Below are 27,239 nucleotides of genomic sequence, written 5' to 3' on the forward strand. Positions count from 1 at the left end.
ATGCCTCCACCAACATGTTACTTAAGCTGAACTTCATTTGTGGCAGGCAGAGCTAGGACCCAAACATGACATAATGAACTAAAAGAGGCAGCTTTATTCAATGTACAAAAAAATAACTCTTGAAAACTAAATACAAGAAAACTAAACCAAAACTAGGAACTAGGAGTAGGGGTGGCTGTAGCTCAGGTGGCAAAGCAGGTCAGCCACTAATCAGAAAGTCGGTGGTTCGATCCCAGGCTGCCTCCTGGCTGCATGCCAAATATCCTTGGGCAAGATACTAACCCCATGTTTGCCTACTGGTGGTGGTCAGAGGGCCTGGTGGCGCCAGTGTCCGGCAGCCTCGCCTCTGTCAGTGCGCCCCAGGGCAGCTGTGGCTACAATGTAGCTTGCCATCGCCAGTGTGTGAATGTGTGTGTGAATGGGTGAATGACTGAATGTAGTGTGAAGCGCTTTGGGGTCCTTAGGGACTAGAAAAGCGCTATACAAATGCAGGCCATTTTACCATTTTAACTAGGGAAACAAGGAGCACAGAGCCAGGACCATGGCACCATCAGCTCCTCCATGACTGTGAGGTGAGTGAGCTCCAGACCTGAGATTACACAGCTCACATTGATCATATTCATCTGGGAGACAAGATGGGAAATGTGAAATAGTTCTGTGCTAAAAATACTGCAGGTGTCATTTTTTATTGAGTTTGAAAGTTTGAAAGCTGACAGTTTACAGGGTGAGTTTAGTTTCAGTGTTTTGATCATAATATTATGGAAGGTTTTTATCTGGGGCAGATTCTCATAATGAAGATATGTTTTACATTGTTTACCTTTGAGCTCAGTTTTAGTTCACTGTAATAACTCTGCATGACACAGAGAGGTGATCTGAACTACCATATAATGCTGTGGCAGGCAGGATGAGGATCAAATGCAGTATTGGATACACATGAGGATAAACTCAAAAGTCTTAACAAAAGCTTTATTTTGCTGGAAAACAAAAACAGAGCACTACAAAACAGAAACCTATACTGGAAAAATTTAAACTATCCAATCCAACTTTATTTATGAAGCACTTTAAAATACTCAGCACTGGACTAAAGTGCTGTACAGTGATCAATCAATCAAATAGAACAGCAAAAAACAACAACAACAACAAAAAAAAAATCCCAAAACCAAACAAAAAAACCCCAGAGAATACAAAAAAATTAAAACAGCCCTATATTAAAAAAACAAGATAGCACCGAATCAACTAAAACTAAGTTACAAGGGAAAAAGGAGCAGACTGAAACCTCACAGGTATGAGGGAAGACACAACAACGGGCAGAGAAAAACACAGGGCTTAAAAGCACAAGGGAGTAACGAGGGAAGTAGAAACACATGGAGAACACAGCTGGGAAAGAAACTGAAAACACTAACATGGGACACGAGACTGAACTTGGAAGAGTTGCAAAACATTGGATTTCTACAGAGTAGAAATGTTTCTGAACAGTGAGCGAGGTAACAAAAGTGTATCAGTCAGTTTTATTTGTCATAATTTTATTTTATGTTATTAGTTAGTTAGTTTTATATTACTTAGTTATAATCAGAGATGGGCAGTAATGCGTTACACGCGTTACTGTAATCTGATTACTTTTTTCAAGTAACGAGTAAGGGATTACTATTGTAAAAACAGTAATTAGATTACCGTTTTCCGTAGGAACGCTGCGTTACTGAGTTACTAAAACCGTGATTTTTTTTGCGAGAATGTCTCATGACAGTGACGTAAGCGAGTGCGACGTTTGTGACAACAGCTGTGTGCAGATCAACAATGGATCATATATCGAGTGCGGGACAGACTATGAGCGTGCAGCGTTTAAAGCGTGGAAGTACTGACCTTACTTTGAGTTTGATTTCATAAAAAGTGACAAAAACATTACTTTGTTTCAAAAGTAATCAGTAAAGTAACGGGATTACTTTTTTGGGGAAGTAATCAGTAATTAGTTACTGATTAATTTTTTCAAGTAACTTGACCAACACTAGTTATAATACAGCTAGTTCTGTTTTTTTGTTTTATTTAACTTTAATAACCTTGGTATAGAACTTTAAGAATTTGATCAGGCCAGCATTTAGATACATTTGGCTTAACTATGATATATAGTTCGGTCTCGGTCGTTGTGTCCTTGGGCAAGACACTTCACCTACCGCCTACTGGTGTTGGCCAGAAGGGCTGATGGCGCGATATGGCAGCCTCGCTTCTGTCAGTCTGCCCCAGGGCAGCTGTGGCTACAACTGTAGCTTGCCTCCACCAGTGTGTGAATGTGTGTGTGAATGGGTGGATGACTGGGTGTGTAAAGTGCTTTGGGGTCCCTAGGGGGGACTAGTAAAAGCACTATACAAATACAAATACAGGCCATATAAACATGATGATGTGCAATTTATTATGTGATTTACTATTTTTCACAGCAGAACACAGCCTGTAAAATCTAACAAAAATTTGATGTGCAGTTTCTGCTAATGTCCAACTGGAGGCATCATCAGGCCAGCAAACAGCAACACTGAAGCTCAGAAAACATTCTTTCTTTTTCTAATTTAAGTTCTGCACTGAGATGTAACTGTGCTGCAGGTTATCTTCAAATTATGTGATTTTCAAATGGAGTCTGGTATGAAGTCAGGTTACTGATTAAACAGCCTACGGAAAATATGAGCTGACCATTATCCAGTCAAGCTCCATTCAAAAATATAGTCCTGTTACACATTACCAGAAAGGAACACAGAGAGTGATGATTAAAGAGTTTTAGGTATTGATGCTCTCACTGTGAGCACCCTGCTGCTCACCTGATCAACAGACTCTTAAACACTGAAATGTCTCCACAAAGAATCTAAATATGAGACTGAATGATCAATCAGACTCTGCTGAGTATTTTTTAACTTTCTAAGTCACATGAAAACCTCATAGAACTCCATTATTAAAAACACAGTTCTTGCAAGTTTTGTTTCCTACAGTGAATGTGAATAAATTGTTTTTTCAACACAAAATACTTCAAAATTTCTTGTTTTGTGTTGGTGAACAGAAACTCCAAAAGCCTGCACATTATCTATAGGTTGAAAGTATTTCAGGAGGAAATATGGAGAAATGTTTCTATAGCTGTACTGCAGCATGACTACATGTGAGGTCTTAAATAAATAAATAAACTGAGCAGTGCAGCAAATCTGAATAAAACTTCTGACTGTAGGGTTCTGAATGACAGTTGCAGATCTTCTATTTGACCTTCATGGAGTTTGGTTAACGACACACTTTAAGAATAAAAAGTTATACTAAAACTGAGTGTTTTCTGAATTTTTCTGAATTACAGAGACTCAGATTATTTAAAGGTTTAAATGTTAAGTCAGAAATTTTTAAAAAAAAATCATTAACCAATCAAACATTAAGCTCTCAAACTGCTGTTGTGAATCTAGGGGAAGTAACCTGCCTAGAAATGTTAAAATTCTCAATGAACATCTGCATTCATGCTGCATTACACACTCACTCACTCACTCAGGTTTCTGTAATGGTGGGGAGGAGTGTGTGCATGTTTCCTTTTGATATATCTCAATCAGCTGAACGAAGACCAAACAGACGCTGTGTAAAGTAGAGAGGAGGGGGGAAGGAGGAAGGCAGCAGGGAGGCAGAACAAGTGACATCGCTGACTTCAAACGCCTTTCATTCTGAGATGTGGGCAGCGATAACATCCTGTCTACAGGCGACCTCACAGCGATGCTGTTGTTTCCAGTCAACCAATCACATTCTGCCTCTGCCTTGAGAGGAGGGTGATAACCCTCCTGACTGGGCCTGACTGCAGTGTGTCTCTCTGGGAACAGTGATGTGCGAGCTGGCCCACCTCCTGACAGCAGCAAGGTAAAGACCAGCACTCTCTGAAAGCCACAACATCACCATCATGGACCCTATCATCAGTGTTCTGGAGCTGGTGGGGGTTCTGATCTCAGCGGGGGCCTGGCTCTGCTCTCTGGCCACCACCCTGATGTCCTCATGGCTCACACTGTCCAACTTGCTGGTCACAGAGACTCTTGGGGTGGGCCTCTGGGAGACCTGCGTGCTCAATCAGCAGGGAACACTGGAGTGTAGGCCCTATGACAGTCTGCTGGGGCTGCGACCAGAGATCAAGCTAGCCCGGATCCTCATGTGCACAGCGCTAGGGGTAGGAATGCTGGGGCTTTTGCTTGCCATACCCAGCCTCCACCTTGTCAACGGCTGCCGGCAACAGTTGGAGGACGTGAGCTGTAAGAGGGCCCTGAAGGCAACCAGTGGGGCATTGTGGCTGGTGGCGGGGATCCTGGGCCTCATCCCAGTTTCCTACATCGCCCATGTGACGGTCGAACAGTTCTTCGATGAGTCAGTGCCTGACATGGTCCCACGATGGGAATTTGGGGATGCTCTGTTCTGTGGTTGGACGGCCGGCGTCCTTCATCTAGCTGCAGGAATGCTGCTGCTAATTTCCTGTTTTTATGTGCAGAAGTTAAACAGTAACAGACCCGTTGATGTCCCTCCGGTCCTGACAAAGCTAGAACCTGACTCCATGAGAACCAGATCTGAGTATGTCTGAGACCACCTCATAAAAAGGCTGCTACAAGTCTTCTTCAACCTTTTCTGCATCTAAAACTAAATGTTGGACTACCACACTTCAATTTGTGGCTCTTGAGATCAGATTGGAGTATTTCAGCGAATTTCCAGAAGGGATGTTACATTCCTGATTTTGAGGTTGTATCCAAAGAAGAGGTTAAAAATTTTCTTAAAACTAAACTTTACCCAAACAACTGTCACAACTAGATCTGAATAGAACAACAGGGAGGTCTGAGGTTGCTCCTCTAATTTGACAAAGTGAGACCAGATCAGGAGGTTCAGTCCAAACCTGCAGTAAAACAGATGATTTCTCTATAGAATTTCGATGGTTTCAGAGGTTTGAAAGATATAAGTTTAAAATGTTCTTGATCACAAACAGATGTAAATTTCCTTCTTAATCTGTTAGGAGGGATGGAATTTCTCTCAAATAAAGCTTCAGACTAAATCAGAGTTTGTTTTTATTTTAATTTAACATCTAAAAATAACATCTAGGACAAAGATGTTCTAGCTTTTTAACTGCTTTGGTAGTTTAAACTAAAGAATCAGAGAGAAAATAAATCAGATCATTTTGTCCTGTTGTTAATTTGACTGCATGTAATCACCTTAAAATGATGAGAGATGCCAGTTTATAGTTCTGATTTCGGATGTTTATGAACAGCAGAAAAAAAAACCAGTGAACAATATTTGAGCAACACACCCAGACCTTCACGATCTGTCGAGCGTTTTATTCCCTGCGGTGACTTATCTTTGTTTCAATCATTGAGATGTTTGCTTTAGTTTTCCTGGAGCCAAAGAGATGAAAGCTGCTGCGGTTTCCTGCTTTATTCATTTCATTTAAACACTTTATGTAGTTTTTATTGTTAGTCTTAAGGCTGGATTTCATCTCTTTTATTGTTTTTATTTGGAGACAAGGGAAGACAAACTGTTGTTTTTGTGGTTAAAGCAGACTGAAGCAGAGAATAGATTTATTGATAATAGAATATAAAGATATATATCTTTTACTTTTTACACATGAAGGTCTGTGTGAGTTATGAAACTGCTCAACTTGTTTGTAATCAGTTTTGTTCAATCAGATGAATGATTTGTAAAAAGGATTGAATGTATGAATGTGCGCAGCAAATGACTGCAAATAATAAATAAATACTCAAAGTTTCGTTTAATGTGTGTAAAAGAAGTTTTTGTGGACATTTAAAATGTGAGAGAGTAAACAGACTCACTAAAACCTTATTACAGATATACAGACAAAGTAGGACAACCTCAGGCAGGTTATCATATAAATACAGTCATAAATCAACAGAACTGAGTTTTATATTTAAAGACAAAAAAAATAATTAAAAAACATGATTTATAAAATGAATGAAAATAGAACAGTTTTTGTTTTCAAAAAAGGGGGAACCGCGAGAGACCTTCAGCGACTCACACATGCAGGAAATTAGTAAACTATGAGGAAAGAAGTGGGCAAAAGAATCTGCAACGGTGAGCTGTTTTTGATTTGGGGGGAGTTTTCAAGCGGACCACAGAAAGGGAAAACCTCAAAATACGATGCCTAAATTAAGGACTGTCGTGGGAAGGACTCTTCTGTCCTTGGGTTTATGGGTTTTAGCACTTTGTACCGAAGCAAAGGCTGCAGAGGGGACGCCCGCCTGCAATGGGGGCTGAGCTCAGGAGCTGTGAGGAGGTTGTGTCCCTGGAGGTGGTCTGGTTGAAAACTCCAAATGGATGGAGTATGTGTTGTTTAAGAGAAAGAAAGATGTCAACAAAGAAAAGAGGCTGATTTGTGTGGGATGAATAATGAGAAGAGGGGTGTTAAATGTGGAAAAGTGGTGTTTTTACTGAATCAGAGAATGAAAGTGTTAGTGAGTAGTGATGAAAATGATATTAAATAAATGTTTTAGTGTGTTAGTACTAGAGATGGACCGATCCGATATTACGTATCGGTATCGGTCCGATACTGACCTAAATTACTGGATCGGATATCGGAGAAAAATAAAAAATGTAATCCGATCCATTAAATATCACGAAAGCACCTCACAAAACTTGCAACACGCTGTAACTCACCTCAGAACGTTAGCACGTCGGAGCAGTGGCTGTGGCATGCGGGACCTGTCGTGGTCTGGATAGCATGTGGAGCTTCGCTAGCAACCTGGCATTTCATCTCCGACAAAGTTATCCCCGAGAGAAGTAAAGCAAGTGTGTAAGTCCATCTCTGAATGTTTGTAAAGCATTCCTGCGTTAAGCTTAACAAGCGACTGCCTCTCGCTCTCCTGCTGCTACTTCAATCGTGAAACTGATCAGCTGATCGGCTTTTCTGTCGTGAGTCCGTGTCTCTTGTTTGTTTTTGGTCCACTTTGCACCAGAAAGAGCAAACCAGCGGCTGAACAACAGCAGAACGTTTAAGCTTGATAAGCTGTTGTTAGAATTTATTTAATATTTCTTTCTACACCAGGATCTTTTTCTACGTAGCTGATGGCTGTAACTGCAGGGGCGGATCTAGCAAAGTTTAGCCAAGGGGGCCGATAGGGCATGAACAGGGAAAAGGGGGCACAAAGACATACTTTTCTTTCTTATTCTCATTTAAAATGTCGAGCTTTTAATAAATAATTATCTGACACCCAAAGTTTTAATTTGATGTAAAATGAATAGAAGTCAATTACTGTATATAGTGACTATTAAGTCTAATATATATACCCTAGTAAGCTATAGTACTTTTTACTTTGGGAAGGTACCATCTGTGCAGTCTGCAATTTTGTTGAAGAAAGATGTTGAATCTATTTAATATTTCTTGAAAAATAATTGATTTCTGTGCATTTTTTTTTTCACACTGCATCAAATTAAGGTTGATTACGTCGATTAAGCATCATGAGGTGGCGCGTGAGGGGTGGTTCCCTATTTTTTATTTATTTATTTTTGTTGTTGCTGGTAGTTGGAACCCTATTAGCTAGGTTGCTTAATATTTACGCTAAGTACTCTTTAAAATACCAGAATAGGGAGGATGGTGTAGGTCTAAGTTTATTAGATTGATCAGTATTGCTGAACTATGAAATATTTTTTTTGTATACAGGTATAACAGAATAGCTTTAGTGTAGTTGTTGTTTTAAACTTGAGTATGAACTTGCAGACTTGCAAAATGCAGCAAGATATTTTAAAAAACAGTTTTGTTGATTAAAAAACACTATATCGGATTCATATCGGTATCGGCAGATATCCAAATTTATGATATCGGTATCGGTATCGGACATAAAAAAGTGGTATCGTGCCATCTCTAGTTAGTACAGGTGGCTACGGAACTGGATCAACGTCCTCCACAAGCACAGTGGCCGGAGCAAAATGATAGCTTAACTTAATTGGAACCGCATCCAGTTGTGTTTTGGCTGAATATTACACAGCATCACTCCATGTACATCTTAACCTGAAGAACAAGCTTCGAGGACAATCAATCTCTCCCTGAAGACAAAATGCAGTTCGAGAGCAACGACGTCGACTTCAAGAGTCGACAATGTGAACACACAGCAACACTGCCCTAAACCTTAAACCTTAAAGGGTTGAGCAGCATGTACAAATATGGAAGCATCAGTTATTAATTAAAGCCAGAATCAGTGACTGCAGCAGCATTGCATAGCAGGTTCTAACCCCTACAGCATGTTATTTCACCTGAAAGCAAGACATTTTTCTTGCGATTTTTCTGGCAGATTTTTGGGTTTTGTTTTAGTACCAGGCCGATTTTGCCAGTTAGGTTTGGGTTGTTTTCTTTTTCTAAGAGAAAGACTGTTTTTTTTTTGTTGTTGTTTTTTTTTTTTGGGGGGGGGGGGGGGGGGTGGGGGGGTTTACACTTAGAACCGGGCCTAATATGTTTTTTTGTAACAGTGCACTTAGGAAAAAACATGCCAGGTATCATCCCTCTGGGGGTGATATTTTGTGTGTTGGTGATTTAAAAGCAGGCCTGCAAGATTGGGAGTAAAAGGCTATAAAATACTTTAATTCTGAGCAAATATAAGGTGAGCTTCTCTAGATTACAATGGCTTCTGAGGAAATTCACCTACCTAGGATGCTGACCATATTATATGGTAAGTCCTGTGTTTAAAAGGATTGTAGTGATTCAATCCCTTTCAAAAGCAATAAGAATTGTTCTTATTTTTGTAACATTGCTGCCAGTGGATATTTACATTCGTGCGCAGTTTTCCACTATCAGCAATGACTGGTATGAATGCATGTGACTGGACGGTGGCTGGACTGATGATGTGGACCAGGGTTTTAATAGTTTTGCAATTTTCATTAGTTTTTATTTTTATTTCGTTTTGACTTCAGATTTTCAATTTTATATTAGTTTTAATTAGACTTTAAAGGGAGGGGGGATGAGTGTGTGCATATCAGTGTATATGTATGTGTGTACGTGTCCAGAGTTCAGCTGAGACAGTGTTCTTCGCCCTGCTAGGCTAAGTAAACAGTCTTCCAGCCAACCCAGGTGGCATTGCATGGAATGGGAAGGAACAGACTAAAACCAGTCGTTATCAGGGAGTTTTTGTTCGGCTCCAGCCTTGAGACCGCAGCTGGCACCGAAAGGGTATCCGCATGAAGTGATGGTGCTTTTTACTTTAGTGCGAACAGCTCATATGAATTTCAAAGCAGTTCTAAAGTCCAACACTGGTCTCTCAATCTCCCGTTGGAGAGCCGCAAGCTTCGCCATACTTGCGCTCTGTGATGTTGTCATTCTTGTGCTCAAAGAGCCGATTCTGAGAACTCACGACAGTGTGCCTCCCCAAGATGTCATCCAATTTGCGCTCAGAGGTGTTATTCCGAGTGAGCCCTTCCGAGATGTAATCCAGTCTGCACTCAGAGATCTTATTCTGAGTATTCACGGCAGCCGTAAGCCTTTCCAAGATCTTATCCGTGCTGACTCAATGAGCCCATTTTGAGAAACTCACGCCTCTCCCATCGTTCCAATCCTAGCTGGCAGCCTTGTGGGGGTTTGAACAGCTGGTTCCGTTTTCTTAATTCTTCAATAAGTCAGGGCCAAGCCAACTCCGATCAGCCAGAACCCTGTTATCATGGTTCTGAATAGGTAGATATCTTCAGCACTCAGGCTCACCCAAGCCCAAACTTCTCGTTGAGAAAGGGGTGTCAGTTACATTTAGGGACCAGTTGATCACATCCATAATTCCTCTTTTAGGTTTTAGAGAGCAGACTGTGAGAGAATGTTCCAGGGAAAAGTAATATAAAAAAACATGAGACTAGACAAGGACACAAGAGGCTAAGGGAGAGGAGGAGAGGAGAAAAGTGCGACCGGCTTCGTCAAGAGCAAGAGCATAGGAAACACTCATGGCGTAGCTGACAGCCCAGGCAGTGGTTGACATCAAAGGTCGTGCGGTTTGGGGCCCTACTAGTCATCATGAGAAGATTCCAGAACCACAGCAATAACCATAAAGATGCATTGGAACAGGAGGGTGAGGGGTGAAAAGAGCGCCCTCCTCCAACAACGGCGTGCCAAGTTCCAACTCAGTGAGTGAGACTCTGTGTCACCCAAGAGGGATCAGCGAATGAATGCAGATGACACCTTATTAAAAACAAAATCAGGCAGTTGTGCCTGAATTAGTTCCGTGTGTTTTTGAGTTAAGGTGGTCATTGGTGTGACGTTTCTAATCATCTTATAAATGATATGCATTTACATGACTCATTTACATGACTTATGCGCTTTGGGGTCCTATGGACTAGAAAAGCGCTATACAAATGCAGGCCATTTATTTTACCATGACTCTCTGAACATCACAAACTCTGTTAGAGTCCTGAGCCTGAGTAGAAGTGACTGGAGTAGTTATAGCATGCAAGTTTTACTGCAACCTAACTAATAATTATTTGTGTATATTTTGTAGGGTAGCTAGACTGATTTTCTAGCATGTCAGTTCCTGATGCGTAAGTGAATTAGGTCCTCATTGTCTGAGTAAACATAATAACAACAGTTGTGAGTTCTTTGACATGTGTACTTAACTTTGACACATTGTTTGATACCCTAAAGTAGGATTTTGGGTTCATCACATTTCATTGAGGCATGATAGGCCTCAAACATGCTGGAAGCACCTAAAGAAGGAGGTTGTTCTTCTGGAGTTAAATGTGGTTGTTTTGGTTTCCCGAATCACTGATGTGGGGACAGTAAAGATAATTGTAAATGCTTTTGAGAGGGTTTACACTGTTTAAATGGGTCGATTGCCCTACAATAGTAAAGAGTACAGTACACTGCATAGATAGAGAGGAAAGATCGATCTCTCTGTTGTAAATTTAGCTCAGAAGTGTTTAATATATGTTGGCTGTGTGGAAATTCATGGCTACTTATGGGTTTTACCCCAGACTTTGGGAAGCACTAAGATTGACGTTAGTTTATGTTTGTGGTATTCACTTACCTATAGGTACAAATATAGTCACTGTCCTTTATGGCAAACATCTGGACAGGGCAAAACAAATGGCACAAAGGAGTGTGTGTGATGTTTGGTGAGGCATGTGTGCCTCAATCCCCAATAACACTGGGGATGAGGGTCTTTTACAGAAACAGTTAATAAATTAGGAAACATGGGTTGATGGATTTAATGATAAAGTGGAAAATATATCACACACTGAAAGACTTCCTTATCTAAACAACGGGTTCTTATGAAAGAGCAGCTTGATGTAACTAAGGTTGAAGGGTTGTTTTTTTTTTGCAGATGAACAACGAAGGCTGTTTCATTTCTGTATATGGTCTCATATTGTGTTTTCTTTTATGATATAACTGCCATCCTTTGAAGAAAGGGTGGAGGCTCAGATGGAGCGAAGATGACCATAAAGTGTGAATTTGTTTTTTTTCCTTCTGACTATAGGGAAGATGCACATTATGGAATTTCTTTGAGTATGTAATTGTGCTGATGTTATGTTCAGTAGTTAGAAAAGAAATCCCCATGTTTTTATGTAATTCTTAATAAATTATTTTTAATTCTTAATTGTGGTATCACAAAGGGTGGGAATGTGGTGGCAGGTTTCTTTTCTCATATATTAATCACATATTTAATTATATCACATTAGTTATAGTAATATCACTTTATCACTTTATGTAATAATAAGAGCACTCCTGTCACTAGTTTACATGCATGTGGAAAGTTAACACAGTGAGGCCATTGTAATGGGAGACATCAACAGATAGTGAGACTCCTCCAGCTTATCAGGGATGTAAATCCTTAGGTGACGGCCAAGCAGAAAACAAGGTCATAATTTCTGTCATAATCTCTGTGAGGGAGAAGGCATAGCCCCCCCCCCCCCCCCCCCCCGTGAGAGGGGCCAACATGTAAGATTTTGTGGAATGTTCCTTGTCTGTGTCTCTATATAAGTTGTAAGGGCGGTGGCCACAATTCAGAGATGGTGCTGGTGTTTCACTGGGATTCTCTCCACATTGCAATGTGTTGATTAAACCCACTTCAAATCAAGCTCACTGGGTGTGTTGCAGGTTATTGTTAAAATTTCCATAACAATTTCTTGCCCTGACATAAGGTTACAGCCAAAAATGAAATAAATATAGAAATAAAAAACACAATAATAGATGAAAAAACTGACAATGACAAATATAAAATAAACAATAATAAACATAATTATTGTAATTTAAAAAATAATAATTATTGTAATATTTTTGTTTAATGAGAAAGGCCAGCACTGAGTAGCCAAATTTGTTCTAATTAAATTAATTTCAAAATTCTACAGATAAATTCTAAGAAAAAATGAAAAAAATTAGCTTGTCCAAGTCAAAGGTTTTGTTTTTAATATTTGTTACATGTCCTACAGGAAACACACATGACACATGTGACTCAGTGATGTCATCAGGCACTGCAGCCAGCTGTGCGATTGGTCAGCTCCAGCTCCTATGAAGATAAAGAAGCTGCTGTTTGTTCAACAAAACGCTCTCTTATGTAAGTGAGAGAGCCACAGTGAGACAGCAGTCAGGTCTTAAATAAATACTCATGAGAATAGAAAAAAAAACGAGGCTTCAGGATCAAACATGAAACTATTTCCTGTTTAATGAGTCCCATGAAACCTTTTGAAAAAGGGAAGAAGTCCACAGTTGGAGGTCCAGAGGCACTGGTAGTGGAGTGAATCGTTTCCCACTCACACTCAAACAAAGGCAACACAAACTGCCTGATTGGATTTAAGCAATGAAGAGCACACATATGACAAATTGAGAACTTCCTCTAAGGAAGATCTGTGTGAGGCAGGCATGATAGGACTAGGAGAGAGACTCTAATGTAACATTCATGAACAGATATGATGGGGAAACAGAGAAATGAATGTGGTGTCACAGGAAACACAGGAAACTAGATACAAAAAGACGGGGGACACAGATAGATAACAAACTAAAACCAGAGTGAATACAAAAGATGAAACAATATAAATGAAATCATGAACCCAAAGTAAATCATGAACTGTTCTCAAAGACTCAAAACACTAGGTCAAACTCCAGGATGATGACAGCATCTTTACCAGACGTTATAAACTCAAGGAGAACCTCACAGGCCTTGAATATACTGTGACCAAAAGTTCAGTAGCATTTGATTGACATTTCATTTCATTTTCAGCATATGTGGATGTTTGTATGCCTGCTCTTTTCGACTTTTTAATCAGTATAACAGGATTTATTGTTCTGGAAACTTTTCTCTAATGGTCCATGATCATGTCTACGATAGAGTATAATCACAGCCTTGAAAAGTGTTAGAATGTTCTTCAGACTTCATCACGACTCTTAGTACTGGGAAGGTTTGGGAATTCAGGTTTTAAAGCCACACTCTGGGTCCTTATAGAGATTTATAAACACGCACACAGAGCCACACAGAGACATGAAAGAGGGTGAGCTGCAGGAACCTCGCTGCCCTCCACCTTCGCTTTAATTACCATCTTCCTTTTCAGGACAATAGTGCTGTGATTTGAGAAAATGTGGTCAGAGGCAGGAAGACGAGTCCTCACTCTCACATTGTCTACTCCCAAAGGGAAACAAGGAAATGCTGCAACGTTCTGCCAACTCTGATAAACCTGCAGTTGAGCTGAGAGCAGGAACACCAGCCTGGTTCACCCTCCTCTTCTTGGAAATCCAACACGTGTCTTTACCTGGCACACGTTAGATATCAGTTAAAAATCAGGGCACTCCGTGAACAGTGATGGGTTTGGACTGATCTCAGTCAGTGAATCTAAAAGCCATTTTAAGGAATAAACCCAACAGTAACTCCTCACTCAAGTTTTGAGTGGTGAGAAACTGTTAACTCACTAAGTCTACACAGAGAGGCCGATGATTCTATTTGGTACAAACAAACAGATTCAACCATCAGGTCAGTTTCTCCTAACTATAAACACAGTCAGTAATCATTGAATACTGCTGATTTTTACACACATTAAAAATGGACAAAAACAGAAAGCACCTGAATCAAATATATTTTTACTGGTTATTTGTAATCTCCCTTCAATTCACCAGTTTTTTTTTTGTTTGTTTGTTTGTTTGTTTTTTAAAAAAAAACACACTCCAGTTTCTGTTCAATAAAGACCACCAGCCTGAGTCGGAAGTTTAGCTCTGCGGATTGTGATCACAGAGTTTGATGTTGCTTTATTCTGCAGCAGAAATGAAGGAAGCAAAGAACAAGGCCCAAAAATCAAACCCTTGGTGCAGCTGAACCTCGCCAGCTAACAAAAACAGGAGCTAAAAGCCAAAATAAAGTTGTAAATCTCAAAAAGCGCTGAAGTCCACAAACAAACCAGAAAGGACCAGCATGAACTGTTCACCATGAAAAAAAGCTTATGACCTGTGTACCCACCCAACCCTTTAGTATGTTTGAATGTCCCATTACAGATGTCCTACCAGGAAGGAAAAGGTTTATTATGCCAAAAAGACTGAGGTGCTTTTCATGAAAACTTAAAAGTGTGTCCTTTAAATGAGTTTAGAGGTGAATAGAAATACAGCCATGATACTGACAAGGTTAGAAGCAATGATTCAGTCCTGTCTTAACTACCATAGAGTCAGTCTAGAGCTACTGTGGGGTGGGGCAGGGATCACTGGTGGTTGTTGCTGGAGAAGTAAGTAGTAGTAAGTAAGTAGTAAGTAGTACTAGTAAGTAAGTAAAATTGTATTTATATAGCACCTTTCTAAATAAAAGATCACAAAGTGCTTCACACAGAGATACCAAGGTAGGTTTTAAAAGAGACTACTGAGTCCACAGATCTTAAGCTCAGAGGGAAAGAGTTCCACAGTCTGGGGGCCACAGTGGCAAAAGCTCAGTCTCCCTTAGTTCTCAGCCTTGTATAACTAGAAGGCCCTGATCACATGACCTCAGGGACCTGCTAGGGACATCGAGCTGTAGTAGTTCAATGATGTAAGCTGGTGCTTGTCCATGACGAACTCTAAAAGATAGAACCTGAAATCTTAAAATGGAATCCGAATTCAATGGGGAGCCAATGGAGTTTGATCAGAAGCCTCGCGGTAGCATTTTGAACAACCTGCAGACGCACCTGGGAGTTTTTGCTAAGACATGTAAACAGTGAATTACAGTAGTCTAAACGTGATAAAATGAATGCATGTATAACAATCTCCACTTCAGTGCAAGATATAATATGGCTTCATTTAGCAACGTTATCTACAACGTTATACAATGGATACACCATTACAGACAGAGTGCAGGTTGGCTCCTCTTCAAAGAGTGAAGCTGTGTTTTGGCAGGAAACTGGCTCCAAACTGTCTCGACCGGGTATTATCAGCCCATTGAATCAGCACTATTAAGTATTATCAGGCCTTTGCAGGAAATAGCTTTCTCTGCCTCTTATGAGTTAATTATCATTATATGGAGGGAGTTCATAACATCAAAGCTATAGCTGCAGTTAAAAATGGCCCAGTCCAACAGTTTCACACAAACAAATAAATATTCTTCAGATTGTTTCGATAAAGAAATATATGTATTTTAAATTGTTTTGTTTTATTTTGTTCATATTAATAAACGTATGATATAAAACAGTTCTTGCACTTTACTTCCCCTTTTTGAAAGTTGAATGACATCTGGCAGATTGATTCAGTTTTTCAAGATAGGAGATGAAGTAAAGATGGTGAGCTGATGGTTAGATGCTCATTTATTCTTACAAAAAATTCTTCTTTTGACTCAAACACCTCAAGCTAAGTTGTGTCTGTTCATAACACTGTTCTCTAATCAAACTCTGTCCACTGTATATATTCTCAGATATGGGTTTTGTCCTGCATACTGGAGTTATCTCTTCATTGTATAGACACTTTTTACTAAAAATGTCCAGATTTTCCAAATTTTCATGGAATATTTCTTTTCTCTTCATTTGTTAGAAGAACAAACTTCAGTGTGAATTTCACAGTTTTTTGTGGTCATTTTAAGACCAATCCAAACTACCGATTTTGATCCTTCAAAGCTACATTTGTTTTTGGCTTGTTAAGCAAATTTAAGGTCTTTCTTATGTGTTCATGGACAAGCAGTTTTGTTTAGCCATTAGTCGGAAAGCAAACAACCCTGAGTGTGTGGTGTGTTTGTGTGCTTTTGTTTGCTGGGAGCCGGTGTGATGACCAGAGCTCCCACTATTGTAACAGTCGGAAACAAAAGAGCCTGTTTTCATCCGAGTCCAGCGGCAGCAGAGGACAGGAAGTCACTGTGCCGATCAGATGGCTCAGAGCATGCATGTGTTTGTTTTTCTATCTTTATGAGGCCCAATATGAACTTCAGCTTTGTTTGGAAGACGTTTTAAGGATTTGCTTGAGGGTTTGAACCTCACTTTAAGTTTGAGGGTGGACTCTGGTTGAGGTTAAAGGATAATTGGAAATGAATTTTGATTTTAACCATCAAATTGCTGGACCTTTTTTCTCCTGCAGACATTTTCCTGTATCCCCAGAGCTTCACAGTTCTAAACGAAGCTCCTGGTGACGTAAATTGAAGAAGGTTCTTAGAATGATGACGTTGATTAGCACCAAATCCTGGCAAGGATGAAAGGTATTCACAAAGCATCTCAGCTAATAAAAGAGCTCCTGACATAAAAAACAAAAAGAAAGACAAAATGTAGTTCCATGGGAGCTCACTGGAACGAAGCTCTGACACGTCTTTCCTTCCTCATGTGGAAACAGGATATTTACAGTTTGTAAAATACAGTTAGGTGTAAGCTTTAAAGATTCTGTTAGTGTAAATGTAATGATTAAGATAAACTGAACATGTGCCATGCTCACATTTATGGTTAATTCATGATGTTAACTCATGCAATAAAACATTTTACCTGAAATGCTGTTGTTGAACAAACCTCTCCTCCACCTGCACTCTATACAGCAGCTGAAGGAGACACGGAGCAGCAGATGACTTTCTGAGCTTTTTGTGCAATTCAACATTTCATGGATGATGAATGCACGTGAACCATATTAACAGCTGTGACATAACAGTAAAAACGAGCCGCAGCTCAATTATTTATGTGTAGATGTTAATAATTGCTGTATGAGTGCTACATGTGATAGGATTAGGACAGTAAGAGATTTGATTTAGACTTCACACACGTATCAACAGATATGATAACTACTCAGTGCTGTTGTTAGTAACTGAGATAATCTGAACAATTTTTAGAGTTAATAATTCAGATTAAGCACTAAATATAAGGCTTAGTAATTATATGCAAGCAGAAACAAGCAAAAATTGAGTTTTCTGTAGTTTTGTGTTAAGTTTGGGCCAAGAGTCAAAGATTTTTATTGTAAATTTTCTGCATGTACAGGACATACAGGAGAACTGAAATACTGTTTCTCTCTCATCTTACTGTAAAGAAGAACTAAGAATTAAGAAAGATAAAGGACAATGTATAAAAGTCAAACCTATATCCAATAGTGAAGTAATGCAAGATATGAATTCAATAAATAAATAGATCAGCTTGGGAGCTGTACAGAGTGACCAACGGCAGCTTTTTCTTTGTCTTGTTTTCCTATTTAGTGTCATCTGTTTCCTCTGCTCTCATTAACTGGCATGTGTGTATATTGTCTGAGCGTCAGCTCACAGTTGTGTGTTTCCTCCTCTTTATGTTGCCCTAGAGAGTCCTACTTTTTAATTCTTTGCTCCTGCTCAGTTAGTGAAGAGTTCAGCATTAAGGCTGCTTTTTGAGTTGATGTTCTGCCTCCTGTCCTGCATTTATGTCCACATCCTGCCTGCCACACAGATATTATATAATAGATATTATATAAAGTTCCCAGTTTAGTCAAATACACCACAGGACTAATATTTAGGGGCGGTCGTGGCTCAAGAGTTAGGAGTTCGCCTTGTAATCGGAAGGTTGCCGGTTCGAGCCCTGGCTTGGACAGTCTTGGTCGTTGTGTCCTTAGGCAAGACACTTCACCTGTTGCCTACTGGTGGTGGTCAGAGGGCCCGGTGGCGCCAGTGTCCGGCAGCCTCGCCTCTGTCAGTGCGCCCCAGGGTGGCTGTGGTTACAATGTAGCCAGTGTGTGAATGGGTGGATGACTGGATATGTAAAGCGCTTTGGGGTCCTTAGGGACTAGTAAAGCGCTATATAAATACAGGCCATTTACTTCATGAACGCTAATTGTCCTCATTATTTTCTTGGCATCATGTTCATTCTTTCCATTTATAAACAGATATGTGATACCTGTACCCATTATACCTTTGCCATCACCTTATATAGACCAATCAGAACCCTTTGTACCTACAAAAGCAGCCCCAAAATACTTTAAATAGTAGGACAATACATAACGAACAGGTTATCCATGCACTTTGAAAATGACTCCAACTTATTTAACATGCTTTTATCTATCTCGGATCTCCACCTGTGGCAATGCAAGTTCACCAAGATCCTAGATCTTTGTCCCAGAGCTGAACTGTTCTTTGAAACAGATGCACGGACAAGCTGTCGAGGTTTCACCTGAACAGTTTAAATGAGGGACACAGTCAAGAAATGTAACAGGTTTAATGAGGTTTAGTGTAGTTTTCATGTGGAAAAGCTACACAGGTAAGTTTGCTTTAAAAGGTAATTGAGCAAGTGGGAATCAAAAGATACATTTTAGCAGGCAGGGTAAGTGGGGTCAGGCAGGTATGTAGTTAAGTAGGAGGCAGGATGATTCCTAGAAGGAGACATGAGTAAACAAAAAGGTAAAAACAAACAAACAGAAGTTTTTATCTGAGAAGAAAGAGGACAGAGCTTCTCTATAACATGACGAAATCAACAATCAGGTTACAAGCGGTGACAAAAGCTAGTTTCAAATGCTGTATTGATTGCAAATGATGAGCAATGGGTGTCTGCCAAGGAGTTTCTGAAACCACTCCCACCACTCGAAGACCTACAGTAGTTTTCATCCACACCCACAGCTACCAAAGCCACCTTACAGCCACCTCAACAAAGCTAGGTCTGGGGACTATGACATGTTGTAAGTGTGATTTTCATCTGCTTCTAAAGCCTCCATCATCTTGTTTTCTGCAGTCCTAACCACTCCAGCTAAAGGGAAAAATTACTCTTATTTATCTTCTTTTATTAAACAGATACATATGGGTGTTGGTGATTTCAGAAAAAATGTAAACTGCATGATGTAGCAGGCCTTAGTCATCTAATTTTAAAACCCTAAAAATCATCGTTTTAGATTCTTTTTAGAAAGTGGAACATCGTTAAAGATCTTTCAAGACATTACTTAGAGCAGCGGTCCCCAACCCCCGGGCCTCGGACCGGTACCGGTCCGTGAGTCGTTTGGTACCGGGTCGCGAGAGTTGAGGCTCAGGTGTGAAATGTATAGTTTTCAGGGTTTTTATCGGTTTTAAGCGTTATTTTGTTATCGTTTTTATCGTTTACTCGGTTTTTCTGGGTCTTTTCACGTGTGTTATGAATAAACCTTCTTTTTTTTGGTACCGGTACTAGTTTTATTTTGTTGTATTTATCCGCAACACCTTAAAGGCCGGTCCATGAAAATATTGTTGGGCATAAACCAGTCCGTGGCGCAAAAAAGGTTGGGGACTGCTGACTAGCAGTACTGGGCTGTAACACTGAGGAATGTTTCCCTGTGATCTGTTGCCCACTGGTGGTGGAAAGATGAACTGTACTGGTGACTTTTCGCAGGAACAGAGGTGATATAAAGTATTTCAAACAGAGGAGAGTAAGCAAGTGCTCACCAAGAGTCTCATCATGGATGTGCAGCAGATAAATCTGCAGCAACTGTGCACAGCAAAAGGTCATTCAGGGTAGTAGCAAGGTGTTTTGGCTTCTGTATACTGGTGTTGGCTTCATTTACCTACACCTACACCAGATTCTACCTTTTGTTGTTTACATTTTGGGGCCTGTGTTGAATCAGGCTCAGTGTTTGAACTTAGTTAAGAGTTCTTCTACACCTGATGCATGTCCTTTTGTTAACCCACCTATTTTATCTCCACCTGTCCTCAGTCCTGCTGGATCTTACAGGCTGATTAAAATGATAGAAAAAGAGTTTATAATTTCAGGGTAACTGTGGAGGAAAGGGAGGGAGGTAAGAAAAATCTTTCAGTATCCATCCACGTCTGTCAGACTCATTTTGCTCTTGCACTGAAAACTCCGGATGACTTTAAGATCAGAATCTCCAACTCAACATCAGATTCAATGTGATCAGAAATTTGCCTGATTTAGGAGACATTTTTCATAATTATATGAATTATTCAGTCATGGCCTTAAAAAAACCTACATTTTATTTGAAAAAAGGCTCAGATATTTTACACTCGGCTTTGTCTGCTCTCATCCAAAAGCCTAACACTAAGAAGGAACTCTAATACCAACCTACTGGTCACAGGTTTCTCTGCTCTGACCTTCACCCTAACCCTAAGCTGTCTTATATGAGTTATTAATATATCATTAAACATGCTGCACTGAATATGTACTCTATGTTTTGACCAGTGCTTCATTTTTCCAATGACCTTTATGTTACAAAGAAGCTTTCAGCAGATGTGATCAGGCATGCTGAGGGTTATACATCCGTAAGCTGCCACTGCCATTACAACATGGACATTTATAAATTCAGACATTAAACACTGATGTTTGTTTTTATCTGCTGTTTGTACTTCTGTGGTCATTTTCTACAGTTTATGTTGTATCAAAGTCCTTCTACAAGAAATCAAAGTCCTTCTGTGCCACCAGTCACAGCAATCTTAACAGGCCTCATTTTATTATTATTAAATTCAAATCAAAATTCTAATTCAAATTTTGTTTGTCACGTACACAGTCATACACAGTACGATATGTAGTGAAATGCTTGGACAACTGCTCGTGACCTAAAGAAAACAAAAAAGGAAAAGGCTATGAATAAGATAGGAAATAAATATGAAAAATTAAAAAGGGTAAAATTTAACTAGGAAGGAATAAAATATAAATTAAGGTTAAAAATGAAATAACTGTACAACACAAATTAGAATGAAGGGTAAATTTAACTGGGAAAGAATAAGATAAAATATATAAATTAAAGTTGAAAATAAAATAACTGTACAACAAAATACACAATACACAATATAGAACTATATAAGAATGTATGAAGAAATATAAATAAATATATACACAATAACAGCAGCTGTACAAGTATTAACTGGAAATGAAGAATGTAGTGACCAGTGTTGTGCAATCCACATTATGTCTTGTGCAGTGCAAATATGCTTAAAGTGATTTAAGTGATGAAGTGAAAAGAATGTCCAGAATGTCCAGTGTGTGTGTAAGAACCATATGTGTGGGTCAGTACTGTGTAGAGATGGCACGATACCACTTTTTTATGTCCGATACCGATACCGATATCATAAATTTGGATATCTGCCAATACCGATATGAATCCGATATAATGTTTTTTAATCAACAAAACTGTTTTTTTTTAAATATCTTGCTGCATTTTGTATAAGTTCATACTCAAGTTTAAAACAACAACTACACTAAAGCTATTCTGTTATACCTGTATGCAAAAAAAAAAAATTTCATAGTTCAGCAATACTGATCAATCTAATAAACTTAAACCTACACCATCCTCCCTATTCTGGTATTTTAAAGAGTACTTAGCGTAAATATTAAGCAACCTAACTAATAGGGTTCCAACTCCCAGCAACAACAAAAATAAATAAATAAAAAATAGGGAACCACCCCTCACACTCCACCTCATGATGCTTAATCAACGTAATCAACCTTAATTTGATGCAGTGTGAAAAAAAAATGCACAGAAATCAATTATTTTTCAAGAAATATTAAATAGATTCAACATCTTTCTTCAACAAAATTGCAGACTGCACAGATGGTACCTTCCCAAAGGAAAAAGTACTATAGCTTACTAGGGTATATATATTAGACTTAATAGTCACTATATACAGTAATTGACTTCTATTCATTTTACATCAAATTAAAACTTTGGGTGTAAGATTCGGATAATTATTTATTAAAAGCTAGACATTTTAAATGAGAATAAGAAAGAAAAGTATGTCTTTGTGCCCCCTTTTCCCTGTCAATGCCCTATCGGCCCCCCTGGCTAAACTTTGCTAGATCCGCCCCTGCACAGTTACCAGCCGTCAGCTACGTAGAAAAAGATCCTGGAGTAGAAAGTAATAATAAATAAATTCTAACAACAGCTGATCAAGCTTAAACGTGCTGCTGTTGTTCAGCCGATGGTTTCCTCTTTCTGGTGCAAAGTGAGCCAAAAACAAACCAGAGAGACGGACTCGCGACAGAAAAGCCGATCAGCTGATCATTAAGCAGTTTCATGATTGAAGTAGCAGCCAGAAGAGGCAGTCGCTCCATATATCGTTTGGTAAGCTTAACGCAGGAATGCTTTACAAACATTCAGAGATGGACTTACACACTTGCTTTACTTCTCTCGGGGATAACTTTGTCGGAGATGAAATGCCGGGTTGCTAGCGAAGCTCCACATGCTATCCAGACCACCTACAGGTCCCACATGCCACAGCCGCTCTATCACGTGATGCATACTGCTCCGACGTGCTAACGTTCTGAGGTGAGTTACGGCGTGTTGCAAGTTTTGTGAGGTGCTTTCGTGATATTTAATGGATCGGATTACATTTTTTATTTTTCTCCGATATCCGATCCAGTAATTTAGGTCAGTATCGGACCGATACCGATACGTAATATCGGATCGGTCCATCTCTAGTACTGTGTGGTGGTGTGATTGAGAGACCGTATCGCCTGCGGGAAGAAGCTCCTCCTCAGTCTCTCTGTGTTGGTCTTCAGGGAGCGGAATCGCTTTCCTGACCTCAACAGAGAGAACAGTCCGTTGTTGGGATGGCTGAGGTCCTTCATGATCTTCCTGGCCTTGGTCCAGCACCGCCTGCTGTAGATTGAGTGCAGGTCAGGGAGCTCGGAGCGGATGGTGCGCTCAGCTGACCGCACAACCCTCTGTAGAGCTCGTCTGTCCTGCATGGTGATGTTTCGCTTGGGGAGTGTGATCGTGTGTACAGTGTCTCTTTATGTCTGTCTCCACGTTGGTTGAGTGTGGAGTGAGTGCATATGAGAGCATGAGGGTGGGAATGGATGTTTGTGTCTGTGTGTGCCTGTATGTCTGTGTCTATATGTCAGGTTGGGTATCAGACGCCACCTCTCTGGGGACATCTCAGGCCCTCCAAGGTTTGGAGGCCTATCTCCACCCACCACCACTTCCCCTGCCAGTGGCAGACTCCCTCAGGTGTCGGTGCGTTGGTGGTTCTTTGTGTCCGGGGGTGGGCGTCCGGGTACACACCGGCTCACTCCTTGGCGGCCGCTTATCGGGGCCTGGAGCCTGGGGCTCGCTCGGGCCACTTCGGAGGTGGGGTGCCCCCGGCCTCTCGTCCTGGGGCTCGGTCACTCAGGCACAGCTGGCTGCCGGCGGAGCTCACGGGCGCGTCACTGCAACTCCCCCTGGCTTCTGCTCCGCGGCTGTTGAGTGAGCCCTCATCTGGGACTCTCCTCAGCTCTTACTGGGACAGTGGCGCGGCTGCCCCTCTGTTGGTCTTCCTTGGTCTCTTGTGTTCTGGGGGCCTCTGGATGTCTGGAGTTTTGATCTCCTCCATACCTGCTTCATACCCTGGTGGACGGGGCTGTGGCTCCCCACACTCCCTAGCAGATCGTTACATGGAGAAACCTTTGGAATGTTTTGTAATGTTTCTCCATACAGGTGACCCAGGTGTTTTGTTTTTTTTGTTTTTTGTTTTTTTGTTTGTTTTTTTTCTTTCTTCCCCCCCTTCTCACTGTCTCTTCTCCCCTTTGGTTTTCTTTCTCTCCCTCTCTTTCTTTCATTCTTTCTCCCTGTCCTATCCCCCAGTCATGTCTGTCCCGTTTGTAGCAACTGAAAATAAAATAAATTCATAATTATAATAAAGGTCAATCAAATGGACCAATATGGCAAGGCCATGATGATCCACTTGGTAAAATAAATCCGCTTGGCATCTTTCTTGGCCTTAAGACAACAATTCTGATGGCTATAGATCCAAACGGGACACAAAAAAAGGAAAAAAAAAAAAAAAAAAGGTTAAGATGTTTCCCGTCAGGATGCTCTCTATGGTGCACGAGTAAAAGTTCCTGAGCACCTTGGAGGGCAGTTGGAAGTCTCTCAAACATCTGAGGTGGTAGAGACGCTGACGGGCCTTTTTCACCACGGTGTTGATGTGACAGGACCATGACAGGTCCTGCGTGATGTGAACTCCGAGGTATTTGAAGCTGTCCACTCTCTCCACTGGGCACTCGTTGATGACGGGGGTCTGGTAGTTCCTCTCCTGCTTAGTGCTGAAGTCCACTATCAGCTCCTTTGTCTTACTGACGTTTAGAAGGAGGTTGTTCCTCTGGCACCAGTTTTCCAGATTCCTAATCTCCTTCAGGTAGGCCGTCTCGTTGTTATCAGAGATCAGGCCCACCACGACGGTGTCGTCAGCAAACTTGATGATGGTGGTGGAGCTGGTAGTGGCCACACAGTCATATGTGTACAAAGAATACAGCAGGGGGCTCAGAACACACCCCTGGGGGGCTCCAGTGCTGAGAGTGGTGGAGGCTGAGACATGTCCGCCCATCCTTACTGCCTGTGGTCTGCCAGTTAGGAAGTTGGAGATCCACTGACACATAGATGAGCTGAGTCCCAGATGCTCCAGCTTGGTGGTGAGTGTGGAGGGAATTATGGTATTAAATGCAGAGCTGTAGTCTATGAAGAGCATTTTAACATAATTCCCCCTTCTAGTGTCCAAGTGAGTGAGTGATGTGTGGAGGAGATGAGAGATGGCATCGTATGTGGAACGATTTGGACGGTAAGCGAACTGTAGTGGGTCCAGTGTGTCTGGTAGTGAAGAAATGATGAAGTCTCTGACCAGGCGTTCAAAGCACTTCATCACTACTGAGGTGAGGGCTACAGGGCGATAGTCATTGAGAGAAGCAGGGTGGGGTTTCTTCGGGACAGGAACAATGATGGACTCTTTGAAGCATGTGGGGATCACCGACTGAGAAAAAGAGATGTTGAATATCTCAGTGAACACAGGAGCTAGCTGGTATGCGCAGTCTCTGAGGATACGACCTGGGATGCCGTCTGGTCCTGCTGCTTTCCTGGTGTTCACTCTCTTGAAGGCTCTCCTTACTTCATGCTCGGAGATGACGAGCACGTTTCCGGTGCTGGCAGTATCTTCCTGTCTGCAGCCGTTAGCGCCGCTAGCACTAGCATTGTTGGAGTCCTTAGCTGCAGCCTCGAAGCGAGCATAGAAAGTGTTCAGCTCGTCTGCCAGAGTCACGGCCGCGTTCATCATACCGGTTGTTGGTGCTTTATAGTCTGTTATTGTCCTTAGTCCCCGCCACAGGCTCCTAGAGTCACTCTGTTGGAGTTGTGACTCTAGTTTCCTCCCGTAGCGCTGCTTCGCCTCTTTCACCGCCCTCCGCACGTTATATGACGCGGCTTTGTACGGGTCCATGTCCCCCGTCGTGAGTCCCGTGTTGTAGGCAGCAGTGCGGGATCTCAGAGCGTCGCGGATGGTTTTATCCACCCACGGCTTCTGGTTGGGAAACGTTGTGATAGTCTTTGTCTCCACGGTATCATCCGCTAGTTTCCCGATGAATCCCACAACCGCTTCCGTAAACACCTTGACATCATCATCGGAGCTGTTTCTGAACATGCCCCAGTCTGCGTCATCGAGTGCGTCCTGTAACGCGGCCACCGATTGATCTGTCCAGCGCGCGATCTTCCTCTGAACCGGAACTTCCTGTTTCAGCCTTTGTTTGTATTTTGGCATGAGGAAGATGGCGGCATGATCAGATTTGCCAAACGGAGGGCAGGATTGTGCCTTGTAGCCGTCCTTGACCGTAGTGTAGCAGTGGTCCAGATTTGGTGTGCAGGAGCGTGTGAGAGGAACAACGTTCGCACTGTTGCACCAATTGTTGTTCACCATTAAACACACGCCGCCTCCCCTTGACTTCCCCGAGTCCCGTGTCCTGTCCATGCGGTGAACTGAGAAGAACTCGGCCGGCTGGATGGCGTGGTCCGGCACCGCTGGGCTCAGCCATGTCTCGGTGAAGCAGAGGAGATTGCAGTCCCGAATGTCTCTCTGGAACTTTACCCTGGCCCTGAGGTCGTCAAGCTTGTTCTCCAGTGACTGGACGTTGGCGAGCAGGATGCTAGGCAGAGGTGTGCGGTGTGCACGAACTCTCAGCCTGTTCCTGACATCGGCTCGCTTCCCTCTAGGCTGCCGCCGCTTCCCTTTGTTCTCCCTCAAGATCTCACTCGGCCAGCTCGGATCCGGAGTTAAAAACTTCGAATTGTGAGTACATTGTATACCAATAGAAACTAGAGTGTCACTGTCATACCTAATGTACCCAATGGTGATGATTTTGCCGATTTAGAAACGCTGAAAACTAACTTAAAAAACAAAGACAAAGAAAAAGTGGTCGGAGCAGTCGTATTATTATTATTATTATTGTTGTTGTTGTTGTTGTTGTTGTTGTTGTTACAAGTAGAAGTAGTACTATTAAGTGATTTATTTATTATATTAATGATTTTCTGAATGTGTTTTTATGTCATGACAGTCAAATCTACAAATAAATAGATAAGCATAAAAAAAAGATCTTTGGTTTGCCGACTTTGCTTCAACATAAGGTTAAAAAAAACCCCAATGTTAATGCTCTCTCATCATTTCTCTGTCATCTTCCTTTGTTTAACCTTGTTATGTCAGTGTGAATGCTGCTGAATTTCAAGAGTTGTATTTTCAACCTTTGGGTGAAAATTTATTTAATGTTTTTAGCACTAGATGGAGACAAGTTACCTTCAAGGGAGAGTCAGATTCCTTCCCAGTGAAAGAGTTTAGTTCCTTCTGTGCTTTTACTTACTTTTATGTATGAAGTGATGAGTACTTTGATGTCTGATAGTGTAACTTAATGGTTCATTGCTGTGTTCGGCATAATCTTCGGCTCTTCTTTCTGTCATGTAAGAAAAAGACTGAACTCTGCTTTCTGGTTTCAGAGAAATGTTTAAATTTTAACAAAAGCAAATCGACCATGACACTTAGACTTTCTATGATTATTCAGAATCATTTCATGAAAGGAGCCAGTTAAGATGGATCGGGCATCTAACACCGGGAGGAGGCCCTGGGGTAGACTCAGGATGCACTGAAGAGATTATCTTGGCTGGTCTGGGAATGCCCGGACATGCTGGAGGAGGTGGTCGGAGAGAGGGAAGCCTGAGC

General features: G+C 41.2%; 1 protein-coding gene across 1 annotated transcript; it reads left to right on the forward strand.

Annotated features, from left to right (window-relative positions):
• Positions 1-3,820: 3,820 nt before the first annotated feature.
• Positions 3,821-5,514, forward strand: LOC113016514 (putative claudin-24). The gene has a single exon (XM_026159398.1). It carries the CDS (start codon positions 3,902-3,904, stop codon positions 4,565-4,567), a length of 666 nt encoding a protein of 221 aa, XP_026015183.1. The 5' UTR covers positions 3,821-3,901; the 3' UTR covers positions 4,568-5,514.
• Positions 5,515-27,239: the final 21,725 nt, after the last annotated feature.

Source organism: Astatotilapia calliptera, chromosome 23, assembly GCF_900246225.1.
Source record: "Astatotilapia calliptera chromosome 23, fAstCal1.2, whole genome shotgun sequence".
NCBI classification, from domain to species: domain Eukaryota; kingdom Metazoa; phylum Chordata; class Actinopteri; order Cichliformes; family Cichlidae; genus Astatotilapia; species Astatotilapia calliptera.

Bases quoted from the DNA above. Each gene is read 5' to 3' on its own strand.
- LOC113016514 (XM_026159398.1), top strand. From the start codon at position 3,902: ATGGACCCTATCATCAGTGTTCTGGAGCTGGTGGGGGTTCTGATCTCA.